Consider the following 12,192-nt stretch of genomic DNA (forward strand, 5'->3'; position numbering starts at 1 on the left):
CACTGGAACGACGAAGGTTGAGGGGCGACCTGATAGAGGTCTACAAAATTATGAGGGGCATAGACAGAGTGGTTAGTCAGAGGCTTTTCCCCAGGGTACAGGGGTCAATTACTAGGGGGCATAGGTTTAAGGTGCGAGGGGCAAGGTTTAGAGTAGATGTACGAAGCAAGTTTTTTACACACGGGAGTGGGTGCCTGGAACTCGCTGCCGGAGGAGGTGGTGGAAGCAGGAATGATAGTGACATTTAAGGGGCATCTTGACAAATGCACGAAAAGGATGGGAATAGAGGGATATGGCCCCAGGAAGTGTCGAAGATTGTAGTTTAGTCGGGCAGCATTGTCGGCACGGGCTTGGAGGGCCGAAGGGCCTGTTTCTGTGCTGTATTTTTCTTTGTTCTTTGTTCTTTTATGTACATCTATCAATGTTGGCGGTTTCAGCCTAGCAAAAAATAATGATAGGTTGTGAATTTATTTTTAATATATACTGCCCTTTTGTGATCTGGGGATGGGATGTTCCAGCATTTAATCTCAGTTGCGCAATGTGTGTCTGTAAATAGAATAGTCAAATGCTTGCATGGTCACATGCAATAGCAGAAATGAGGTGTATTATTGACTGGAATAATCCAAATTTTACCAAGAAATTTCCATAACGATGAAGTTCAGTCTAGAACTAATGAATAGCTAAAGCTGCTCTTACCAAAATAGCCACTTTAGTATTTCTCTCCCATTGTTCTTTTGTGGCTTTTGCTGTGTATTGGCTGTCCATTCAGTGTTCAGATTCTGTTGTGTTGTTTTGACAAACAGCCTGTGTAGGACCAGTGAAATTTATTCTATCTGTTTCACCAGTCTTATTATCTCTCCCCCCCCCCCCCCCCCCCCCCACCTGTTATTCTGTACACAGTGGCCAACAAACACCACTTTGTGGATGGTAACCTCTTGTACCAGTTCCGCATGAACTTTCGCAGAAGACGACGGCTGGTCGAGCTGCTGAATGAGAACGTGCCCTTGGTGCCTGACAGTCATGAGAGCCCTTTTTGTTTGCGCAAACAGAATTCTGACACTCCTAACACCAGTTTCCTCTCAGGTAAAAACAATTTGTTCTCACTTCCTCTGTGATTTATCGTGTTATTTGGTGTTCCACAACAAAGGCTTTCATTAATAGTTTTATGGCCGCTGTCAGCCTTCTTTTGCATTTGGAAAGTTGGCTTAAACAAGAAGAGTTTTGTATTTCACACGCATTAACCCGCAGATGAGTTTGCATTTTTATAATGGGTTGTTTAAAATACTTACAGATATAAAGTAGTGGTATTCAGCTCCACTGTTTCTTTTCCTTCCCTCTTTTGCCCCACATGACAAGTCTCTCATTCCCCCCCCCCCCCCACCCACCCCTATCCCCCACTCCTCACTATCAGATGATAAAACATTATAGTGCCTGTTCTGCCAAAGAAAGAAAGAATTTGTGCTGCTTCCTCTGTAACAGGTGCAAGATTTTGCTTCTAAAAGTAATATTTGTCTTTTACAAATGTGAACTTGCACGCCAAACACAAAAAAGAAATGGAAAACTCCAGTTACACTGCAGAAAGCAGCAGTTTTTAGGGTGCCGTGCAGACTGGATGTTAGTGTAAAGACATCCAAGATCCAGCACCTGTCATTTATAAATTGGTTGTGGTAATGGATCTTGTATCAGTTAAGTTAAATGTATTTTATTACAAACATATATCAAATCACATTACAGTGAACAAACACCCTGGGAAACATACTTCCCAACAATCAACTATACAGTCTGTACAGATCTTTCCTCTTTTTCAGTTACTAAAAAAATTATTTAGCATACTGTTTGACAATTGCGCAAGTGTCTAATATTTCTGGTGTACAACTGCTGCTTTTGTGATCATGTGTTTTTAAAGTTGGATCAAAGAATTATCTTCTTAGTTGCTACTATTTAACAAATTTAACTATACTAGAGCATTCTTCTCTGCATGCACGCACATTTACTTGAGGCGGGACTTATCTTTTGTGTGAAAATGAGTATAATGCACAAGGCAAGAAAAATAGCATTTAACAAACTCTAGCCCGCTGCTTTCCACAGATGACAATCTGCTGTGGTGGATTCTATGCCCCAAATGTTAATTGAACAGAACTCCAAACATCTGAAACGCAGCTCACAAGAAGTAAACTGCAAAGTTGTGACAAAATATCATTGTAGTCCTGTCAGCACAAAGAACATTTGATATCAATGTATTTATTCGGCCTCTCAGTTGCTACTAACCCTTGTTTAGTGAACAGTCTTTAACATCAGACCATTGAGAATTAGCTAAACAAATCTCTGGAGCTAGGACCTCCAATGTATCGAGTCTGATCTCTCTGCACAACTAAATCTGTAACGTACAGCAGAGTTAGATTCTGTGACCACTCGCTGTGAGGAAAGCTCTGGTGCTCCTCCAGTTCTGGTTGAGTCTGACTGTTGCCTGTCTGCTGACAGAACGCTCAGACCCATCGTCATGGCGGAGTCTGCATCGGGGGTTTTTGATTTTGGACTACTGTGGGTGGTGGAGGGAGATGGGGAACAGCAGCTGTGGACAGGCCTGTTGCAACATTTAAAGGACAGAGGCTTTACATGTTTCAGGTATGAAATAGAACACAGAACATACAGTGCAGAAGGAGGCCATTCGGCCCATCGAGTGTGCACCGACCCACTTAAGCCCTCACTTCCACCCTATCCCCGTAACCCAATAACCTCTCCTAACCTTTTTGGTCACTAAGGCCAATCCACTTAACCTGCACGTCTTTGGACTGTGGGAGGAAACTGGAGCACCTGGAGGAAATCCACGCAGACACGGGGAGAACGTGCAGACTCCGTACAGATAGTGACGCAGTTGGGAATCGAACCTGGGACCCTGGCGCTGTGAAGCCACAGTGATATCACTTGTGCTACAGTGCTGCCTAAAATGTCTTACATTTTAATGTGACAATTATCCATTTCTCCTAACTACGAAAACCAACCTCACCAGTGTGCACTCAGTGCTCCTAAAACTCACAGCAGAGGTGGAGGAATTCTGCTGCCTTCCGCACAACGTGGCCTTTAATGCCTTGGCGGCCGTCCTCTGAATAGCCTGGAGCCGGAGTATCCCGATTGACTTACCGTACCATTGCTGAATCCTCCACCAACAACATCCTGGGTGTTATCATTGACCAGAACCTGAACTGGGCCAGCCATGTAAATACTGTGGTTACAAGAGCAGATCAGAGGCAGAGAATTCGGTGGAGAGCAACTTCCCTCCTGACTTTCCAAAGCCTGTCCACTATTTACAAGGCATAAATCAGGAGTGTGATGGAATACTCTACACTTGTCTGGTGCAGCTTCAAAAAACCTCAAGAAACTCAAGACCATCCAGGATGTAGCAGCCCATCCACCACCTTCAACATTCCAGATCTGTGACCTCCACCACCAAGAAGGACAATGGCAGCAGATGCATGGGAACACTACCACCTGCAAGTTTCCATGTCATACACTATCCTGACTTGGAATTATATTGCCGTTCCTTCACTGTTGCTGAGTCAAAATCTGGGAAGTCCCTTCCTAACAGCACTGTGGGTATACCTACACCACAGGGACTGCAGTGATTCAGGAAGGCAGCCAAGCAGCCAGCCCTTCACGCCCGTTTCACCACGGCAGCAACCACACCTGGTCGCTGCATTCGTGAAATGGGCGCCAGATGCCCGTTTGGAGCATCTAGGGGCCCGATTTGGACGGCAGCACTGCGACTGTACTCCGGAGGGGACAGGCCCGCGATCGGTGCCCACCAATCGTCGGGCCAGCATCCAAAACGGACGCACTCTTTCCCCTCCGCCGCCCGGCAAGATTAAGCCGCCACGTCTTGCCGGGCGGCGATGGAGAAAGACAGCATCGCGCATGCGCGTATTCGTGCCGTCTGTGCGGTGATGTCATCCGCGCATGCGCGGGTTGGAACCGGCAACCCGCGCATGCGTGGATGACATCATGAAAAGCGTCGTTCGCGCGTCATTTCTGGTGCCCGGGAACGACGGGGGCCCGCTCCTAGCCCCCAGGTGGGGTGAATTAGGTGCGGGGAGCGGGCCCCGAGGCCGTCGTGAACCACGGCCGAGTTCACGACGGCCTCCGCAATTTTTGGCCTTAGCGGAGAATACCGCCCACTAACTTTAAAAGCACAGATACCCCTTAGGACCTTAAAATTTTTTAAAGATAATAAGGGGAACAGATAGAAAAACTGGTCAAAAGCCATTTCTGCTGGTGGGCTAGGACTCGTGGTGGTGATGGGGGGGAGGTGAACGGGGAGGCGGATGTTGTTGGTATGGTCTTAAAAATTAGAAGCAGATTTTTTAAAGTTGTGATATTCGGAAACACTTCCTCATGCAAAGTTTGGTGGAGACTTGGCGCTCTCTTCCACAACAGCAATTAATTGATGCTTGATCAGTAGTTAATTTTAAGATCCGAGATTTTTGTTAATCAAAAGTTTTAAGAGAGGTGGGTAAAGGAATTGGGTCACAGATCAGCCATGATCTTGAATGGCGGAACAGGCTCAAGGGGCTAAATGGTGTACTCTTGCTCTGGTAACTGCAGAGGGGCATTAAATGCTAAGCTTCACAGTAATGTCTACACCCAGTGAATTATTTTCTGCTTAGTTCAGGTGTGGGAACCGTGGTTAATTTTCATTCTCAGTCCCATGTTGTGACACAAATTAAACTGCTCCCCACAGTTGTTCAGGCGGGAATGCACTCAACTGGCAGAGACCAAACATGTGGGGCGGGATTCTCTCTCAGCACGGGCTGGGCTGGAGAATCGGCGGGACGGGCGCAAATTGCTCCCCGACGCCAGTCCACCGATTCTCCGGAGAGCGGCGCCAGTCGGGAGCCGCTCTACGCCCAGGATGGGCCGAGCGGCCACGCAAACAAAGCCAAGTCCCGCCGGCGCCATTCACACCTGCTCTTACCCGGCGGGACCTCGGCGTGCATGCATCCGGGGCGGCCTGGTGGGGGGGTGGGGAGGGGGGTCCGAACCGGAGGGGGGAGGGGATATCCACTGTGGCCTGGCCCGCGATCAGGGTCTACCGATCGACGGGTCGGCCTCTCGGGCTGTGGGCCTCTTTTGTTCCGCGCCGCCCCTGTAGTCCTAAGCCATGTTGCGTCGGGGCCGGCTCGGAGAAGGGGGCCACAGCGCATGCGCGTTGGCGTCGGTCCCACTGCACATGCGCAGACCCGCGGCGCCCATCTGACACTGGGGATCGGCAGCTGGAGCGGCGTGGGTCACTCCTGTGCTGTGCTGGTCCCCTGTAGTGTTCAGTCGCTGCTCCTGAGGCTATGTTGACGCCATCAATTAAAGGCGATGGCGTTAATGACACGTCAACACTTAGCCTCAGGATCAGAGAATCCCGCCCATGACCTTTTGTAAACTGCAACTCAGCTTCACAACCAGAGAGCAAGCTGAATACTTTTCTGAAATTTCAATGGATTTTAAGGTCAGAAGTGGGGATGTCGGCTGCTGATCTCAATGTTCAGCACCATTCATGATTCCACAAAATACTGAAGCAGTCCGTGTCCATATGTTGCAAGACCTGGATAATATTCAGACTTGGGTTATCAGGTGGCAAGTGACATTCACACCACACAAGTGCCACACAATGACCATCTCCAACAAGAGAGAATCTAATCATCTCCCCTCACCACCAAAGCAAAGTGGCAGCAGTGTTTACCATCAAGAAGATGTGTTACAGCAACTTACCAAGGCTCCTTTCAACAGCGCTTTCTTATCCCATGAACTCAGGGCAGCAGATGCATGGGAACACCACCTGCGAGTGCTCCTCCAAGACATACATCATTTTTGCTTGGGACTGTATTACCGTTCCTTCACTGTTGCTAGGTCAAAATTCTGGAATTCCTTTCCTAACAGTATTGTGAATGTACTTGTACTACTGGGGCCTCACGGTAGCATGGTGGTTAGCATCAATGCTTCACAGCTCCAGGGTCCCAGGTTCGATTCCCGGCTGAGTCACTGTCTGTGTGGAGTCTGCACATCCTCCCCCTGTGTGCGTGGGTTTCCTCCGGGTGCTCCGGTTTCCTCCCACAGTCCAAAGATGTGCGGGTTAGGTGGATTGGCCATGCTAAATTGCCCGTAGTGTAAGGTTAATGGGGGGATTGTTGGGTTACGGGTATACGGGTTACGTGGGTTTAAAGTAGGGTGATCATTGTTCGGCACAACATCGAGGGCCGAAGGGCCTGTTCTGTGCTGTACTGTTCTATGTTCTATGTTCTATGGAACAGGTGGAGGTCCACCCACCGCTGCAGCAGTGCATAAGACAACTCACCACCAACTTCCCAAGGGCAGTTAGGGATGGCCAACAAATGCTGGCCTAGCCAGTGATGTCCACATCCAAGAATGAATTTTTAAAAAGTGTCAGTCAGAAATGTATAAATGTAACCACTAAAAAACGTACTGAAATAATACACATACCAAGCAATTAATCTGTTCCTTTTCAACTTGGTGAGTGTCTACTAACTTGACTTTTGGTCTGTCTTGTCTAGTGAGTCCGACAAAGGAAATCAAGATTGTTTCTGCTGTTCGCCGGTGTAGCATGAGCAGTAGCTGCGGCAGCAGTGGTTATTACAGCAGTAGTCCCACGCCCAACAATAGTCCTCCTGTGTTGTCCAATCCAAAGTCTGGTAAGTGTGCACATCTGTGTGGTGCTGCATGGAAGGTGCAAAAGGAGCTATAACTCACAATTATTTTTTGATTTGTAGATCTAGCGGGAGCTGCGTGACATAGTTTATGATTTACTAATCTTGTGGAAAGCATCACTTCAAATTTTTGTATATATTGTAGTCAATGCTGACTTAAAACATCGCTCCAAATGAGTAACTTGTATTTTAGCCCAATTTGGTACGAGTGTGAACTCAGTGCTATTTTGCAGAATTTTGTTTTTTGTGAGGACTTTGGTGGATGTCAGTTTTTTTTAAAATAAATTTAGATTACCCAATTATTTTTTTCCAATTAAGGGGCAATTTAGCGTGGTCAATCTACCTACGCTGCACATTTTTGGGTTGTGGGGGTGAAACCCACGCAGACACGGGGAGAATGTGCAAACTCCACACGGACAGTGACCCAGAGCCGGGATCGAACCTGGGACCTCAGCGCCGTGAGGCGGTTGTGCTAACCACTAGGCCACCGTGCTGCCCTGGATGTCAGTTATTAAAGCAGTGAGCACTAACCTACAAGACTTTTAAGAAGGAGGGCTAAAGATGTTCTGAAGACCAGAACCTTCCATTGTAGATGTTCTCAAAAGGACTAGTGTCCGGGACACACTCACACCACCCAGCTAAAAGAGTCCTCGCAACAAATCTCACACGCTTTATATCAATGTGTTTTTAATTTAAGAAAAAATATTTTAAAAATCAACTTGAAAACTCAACTTGGATATTTTGGCACATGGTCAATTCATTCAATTGAAAAATTTAAGAAAAAAACGAAAAAGGAGAATCAGAGTTCCATTATACTTGTTTCTATAGAGGATCAATTTGGAGCAATCTGCTCATGATTATTGCAGTTCTCCCAAATATAGACAAAACTTGTTGCACTAAAATATACAGGAGAAAATACCGTGGCATATTCCGTTCACCATCTCGGAAGTAGAAAACTATTCAAACTGTCTTGTTGGCTCAATGCTAATGATAATAGCAACAGCTGCCCATTGCTGAACCATTTAATCTCAACAGCTCACATTTGTAAATGAATTTGTTATTCACTCTAATATAAAACTTTCCTCCTTGTTCTTCCCCTTCCCAGGCTGTGCAGCCTTTTATACCGTTGATCACACCATCCTCCTGTAATACCTCGCCAATTGGGTGGGACTGATCTAATGTGACTTCACCCTTATACAATTGCAGTCAGAGAATCACCTGCAATGGCTTCTTTTTCTGCTCCTGCACCATTACCTCTGGTGTCTGTTATGGGAGAGGTGTTTTCAGAACCCCAAAATGTATCATCGAGTCCCAACCAACCCCCCCCCCCCCCCCCCCCCCACCTTAATGGATTGTTGCTTTTGAAGTACACGGCTTGTTCCCCAGGTGTAGTATTACAATTATAGACACGTGGTTTTTAAAACAAAACAATGTTTATTCCATGAACTCAACTTAACCTTTCAAAATAAACATTGGATCTCTTAACACCCCTTACTTCAAAGATAACCCCAAAAATAATACAACACTACCCAATCCTGTAAACTGTTCTTTTAAACATCCAAAAGACTTCAACCCTTCAAAAATAGGAGCACAACAGGTTACATTCAATATATTTATAGTCTTTGGATTTGCAGAAATCACCAGACCAGCTCTTTTCCTCCCTGCAGCTCTCAGCAAAAACACAGACACTCCCAGCTGCTCTCTGAAACTGAAACTTAAAAACTTCAAAATGGCCGAGCTGAAACCCAGCTCCACCTACCCTCTGATATCACTCCATTTCTTAAATGTACTCTCACATGACATGTCCCACAGGATATATCCTTGGCCACCTCCTGTTTCCATCTACATACTGCCCCTTGGCAACATCATCTGAAGGCACAGTTTTAGTTTGAACATGTATATTAACAACACACAGCTCTACCACACCAGCAATTCTCTCAACTCCTCCACTGCAGCTAAATTATCTGACTGCTTATCTGGCGTCCAATACTGGACGAGCAGAGATTTCATACAATGAAGACGGAAGGCATTTTTTTTTGCCCCGGATCCAAATTCCTATCGGCCCTAACCATCCTCTCTCTGGTAACAGTCTAAGATTAAGTACACCTGTTTGCAACCTTCGTGTCACATTTGATCTTGAGGTGAACGTCTCCCTCATATTCACACCGTCACTAAAATGATTTATTTCCACCAATGTAACATTGCTCGACTTCAACCCTGTCTTACTTCCATCTGCTACTAAAGCCCTCATTCATGCCCTTTGTTTCCTCTAGTCCCGATTATTCCAATGCACTCCTGGTTTGCCTCCCACATTCTACCCTCTGTAAACTTGAGGTTTTCAAAAACTCTACTGGTGCCTTAACTCACAGCAAGTCCTGTTCCCCTTTCATCCCTCTGCCTACTGACCTACACTGACGCCCGGTAAAGCAGCATCTTTGTTTTAAAATTCCCATCCTTGTTTACAACTCCCTCAATGGCTTCACCCCTCCCTATCTGTGTAATCTCCCCCAACCCCACAGCATTCCCAAGACATCTGCGCTTCTCTAATTCTGGCCTTTTGTACATTCTAAATTTATAGGTGCTCCACCAGATGGTGGCCATGCCGCCAGTTGCCTGGTCCCAAAACTCTGGAATTCTCTCCTTGCCCATCTCTGCCTTTCCATCTCGCTTCTCTCCTTGAAGGCAACTCTTAAAACATATAAAACATACCAAACTTTTGTTCATCTAACTTAATGGGTGGGATTCTCCCAACCCACCCATGGCGGGTTTGGTGGAGGGTGGGAGCTAACAAATAGGAAACCGGCTGGTGTAAGATCACTTAGCAATTCTCCCAATGGCGGGTTAATAGTGGGTCGTTCTTCCCACTAGCTGGTGGCCTGAACCACATTTGCATTAATTTGCATCTCATGAATTCTCATTAAAACAGTTGCCTGCCGACATCTCGTCAGGCCTTTCAATCTTGCATCACAGGCGAACAGTGGCAGGCAGAGGGATGACTGAGGAGGGAGACTGCACCTCCACCAGGCTGCATGAAAAGCTCACAAATGAGGGGTTCGATGGGATACCATATCGTTTACCAGAAGGGAATACACAAAGACTCCAGATGCAGTGGGTAGAGTTTTAAGTGGGGCATGGGTGCCTCACAGGTGATGGGCTCAGGGGGAGGGTGGTTCAATCGAGGAACAGACTTCTTATTGACACTGCCAGCCTTTTCCCTCTGGACTGCTGACATCCTGTCCGGTCCGGTGAAGCAGGTGGGCTGGAGAGTGATATGCCTGTGCTGGACTGGTGTTATGACGCTGGGATCTTCGAACCAGTTGCTAACGGCAGGCAGACAAATCAGCTGACCTTCAAGTATCTGCGCATGATTAATGAGGTTCCAAGCACCGAATCTGGCACGAGATCGTGCCATTGTGACCAATAAGAAAGGTGTCACCAGTTGCTTACACTTTATCTCAAAATGGGAAAATTCCACCCGATATCTCTTCATGTAACTCTGTGTCATACTTTGTTTGATAATGCTCCTGTGAATTGCCTTGAGACATTTAATATAGTTAAAGGGCTGTAAAAATAGTAGTTGTTGCCACAGTATAATAATGCGTGCAGACTGCTTCAACAAATAGTGACAAAAAAAGACTACTTTCCTCTCGTATTTGTGACTAAAAAATATGTTACAATGTTAAAAAGTTGCTGAAGTGTGAAGTTGCAATTTCTTTTTTGATACTATGGGCCATGAATGATGTGTACATCTTCAAAATCTTGCATTTTGTTTCAGTTTTGAAGAGGTCAATAACTGCAGAGGAACTTGTGGCCCCCGGGGCACCATATATGAAAAAGACACTTACAGTAAGTCCTGTGATTTGAACCATACACAATGCTTCATTCTACTGTAGCCTACAATAATTAATCTAATAATATTAGAGAGAATGAAATAGTTTTATTTTGTTACAATTCAACAGCATTGCATACTTGAGATTCTTATACTTGTAGAATTAAAAAGCCCAATTTACATGATAGCTTGTCCATGTTGAAACTAATAAGGAACCTCATAGAAACAGATTTATGTTTTGAAACCATTAGGAATTTGTTTTTTAAAGGCAGACTTTGGATGAAGATTCAATATGCTTGTTTATTTTCAGCATTTGCTAAATTGGTTATTTTCAGATTGTGGGTGATGCAGTTGGCTGGGGATTTGTTGTACGTGGAAACAAACCATGCCACATCCAAGCAGTGGATCCCAGTGGGCCTGCTGCTGCAGCTGGGATGAAGGTAGTTCTTTTACTCTGAAGCACATTAAATACATATGGCCAAACATTGACCGTTCTGTCCAGTATTCGGCTGCTTAGTTCCAAGTTTGTGTGGTTTTTTTTCGGGATTAAACTTCAGCTATCCTTGCATAAGGTTTGACACTTATGATTTTACGGTGCAATTTTAAAGGAGCTCAGAACTGGAGACGTCTGGGGGTTCACATCCACAAGTATTTGAAGGTGGCAGGACAAGTAAATAAGGCCATTTTACAGGAACGTGCAGGAACTTTTGCTGTATAAATAGAGCCCGAGAGTCAAAAACAAGGAAGTTATTGTAATCCTTATAAATCAGTCGTCAAACCTCTCCTGCAGTCAATCAGTATTTCTTGTGGATACATGCAACTGGCCATTATCATTGCTATTTAAAATACATTTTGATTTGATTAAGGTCTGTTGACGGGAATAGATTTTCTTTAGATTGACAACATTGCAATTACAATTCACTTTGCCAGAATTGTTTGATCATTTTCTATAATCCTTATTATAGTCCAGAGCAATTTCACCGACCTTTTGGGTTTTGATAAGAGATATAAAGATAACGAATTGCTGGTCAAAACTCAAAATTGTCTTCATTGTCTGTCTGCCAGCTGGGTGGATGAGATTAATAATTTGGGATCTAAATAGCACCAGTTGGCCTATCAAGTTATAACATTTCAGTTGGTACAAGTGATTATTTATACTTCTGACTGAATTGATTGCCGTGAGAAAGGACAAGAGAAACCTGCAAACCACCTTCTTTATTATTTTTTGACAAATTGTCTCCTCATCCCTATTAAGCAGTTAATTGCACGTTGAACTACGTTTTCCATTGGAACTGGTTGTGGTCAGTTATCTTGTCCAAGTGACCTTTGTCATAATGAACGTCAATGAGCTATTCGACTATGGCACTATTGTTGGCAAGCTATTGATGTAATCGTATACCACACATATGTGCACATATCTACTTTTAACAGTTGTTGGATAAAGGCCCGACTTTTCTGAGGATTTTTCTCTCTCTCCAGCTCCCACCTAAAAAAGAACATTGGGAGTTAAGACCAATTATAGTGCTCCGAACACAACTATGTGAAAATGATCTAACTTGGCACAGCAAGGATGCAATGTGGTACCTTAACGCATCATCAAAGCATTTGAGTTTACCAGCTGTTTTCTTTACTGTTATAACCTGTGACTATTGT

The 12,192-nt window shown here is 45.1% G+C and overlaps 1 protein-coding gene across 5 annotated transcripts in view; it reads left to right on the plus strand.

The window, feature by feature from the left end:
- The window catches only part of deptor (DEP domain containing MTOR-interacting protein), a 123,597-nt gene that overhangs the window by 69,320 nt on the left and 42,085 nt on the right, over window positions 1–12,192 (plus strand). For all 5 annotated transcript variants that reach the window (XR_005462134.1, XM_038809798.1, XM_038809796.1 and 2 more), the window contains 4 exons: window positions 901–1,083; window positions 6,558–6,695; window positions 10,486–10,556; window positions 10,875–10,979. Coding sequence is in view for 4 of the 5 variants with exons in the window: in XM_038809798.1 (XP_038665726.1) it covers window positions 901–1,083; window positions 6,558–6,695; window positions 10,486–10,556; window positions 10,875–10,979 (497 nt within the window). In the remaining variant the exon portion in view is untranslated. The remainder of the gene's footprint in view (window positions 1–900; window positions 1,084–6,557; window positions 6,696–10,485; window positions 10,557–10,874; window positions 10,980–12,192) is intronic.

The sequence above is a fragment of the Scyliorhinus canicula genome, chromosome 10 (genome assembly GCF_902713615.1).
Source record: "Scyliorhinus canicula chromosome 10, sScyCan1.1, whole genome shotgun sequence".
Classification (NCBI taxonomy): Eukaryota; Metazoa; Chordata; class Chondrichthyes; order Carcharhiniformes; family Scyliorhinidae; genus Scyliorhinus; species Scyliorhinus canicula.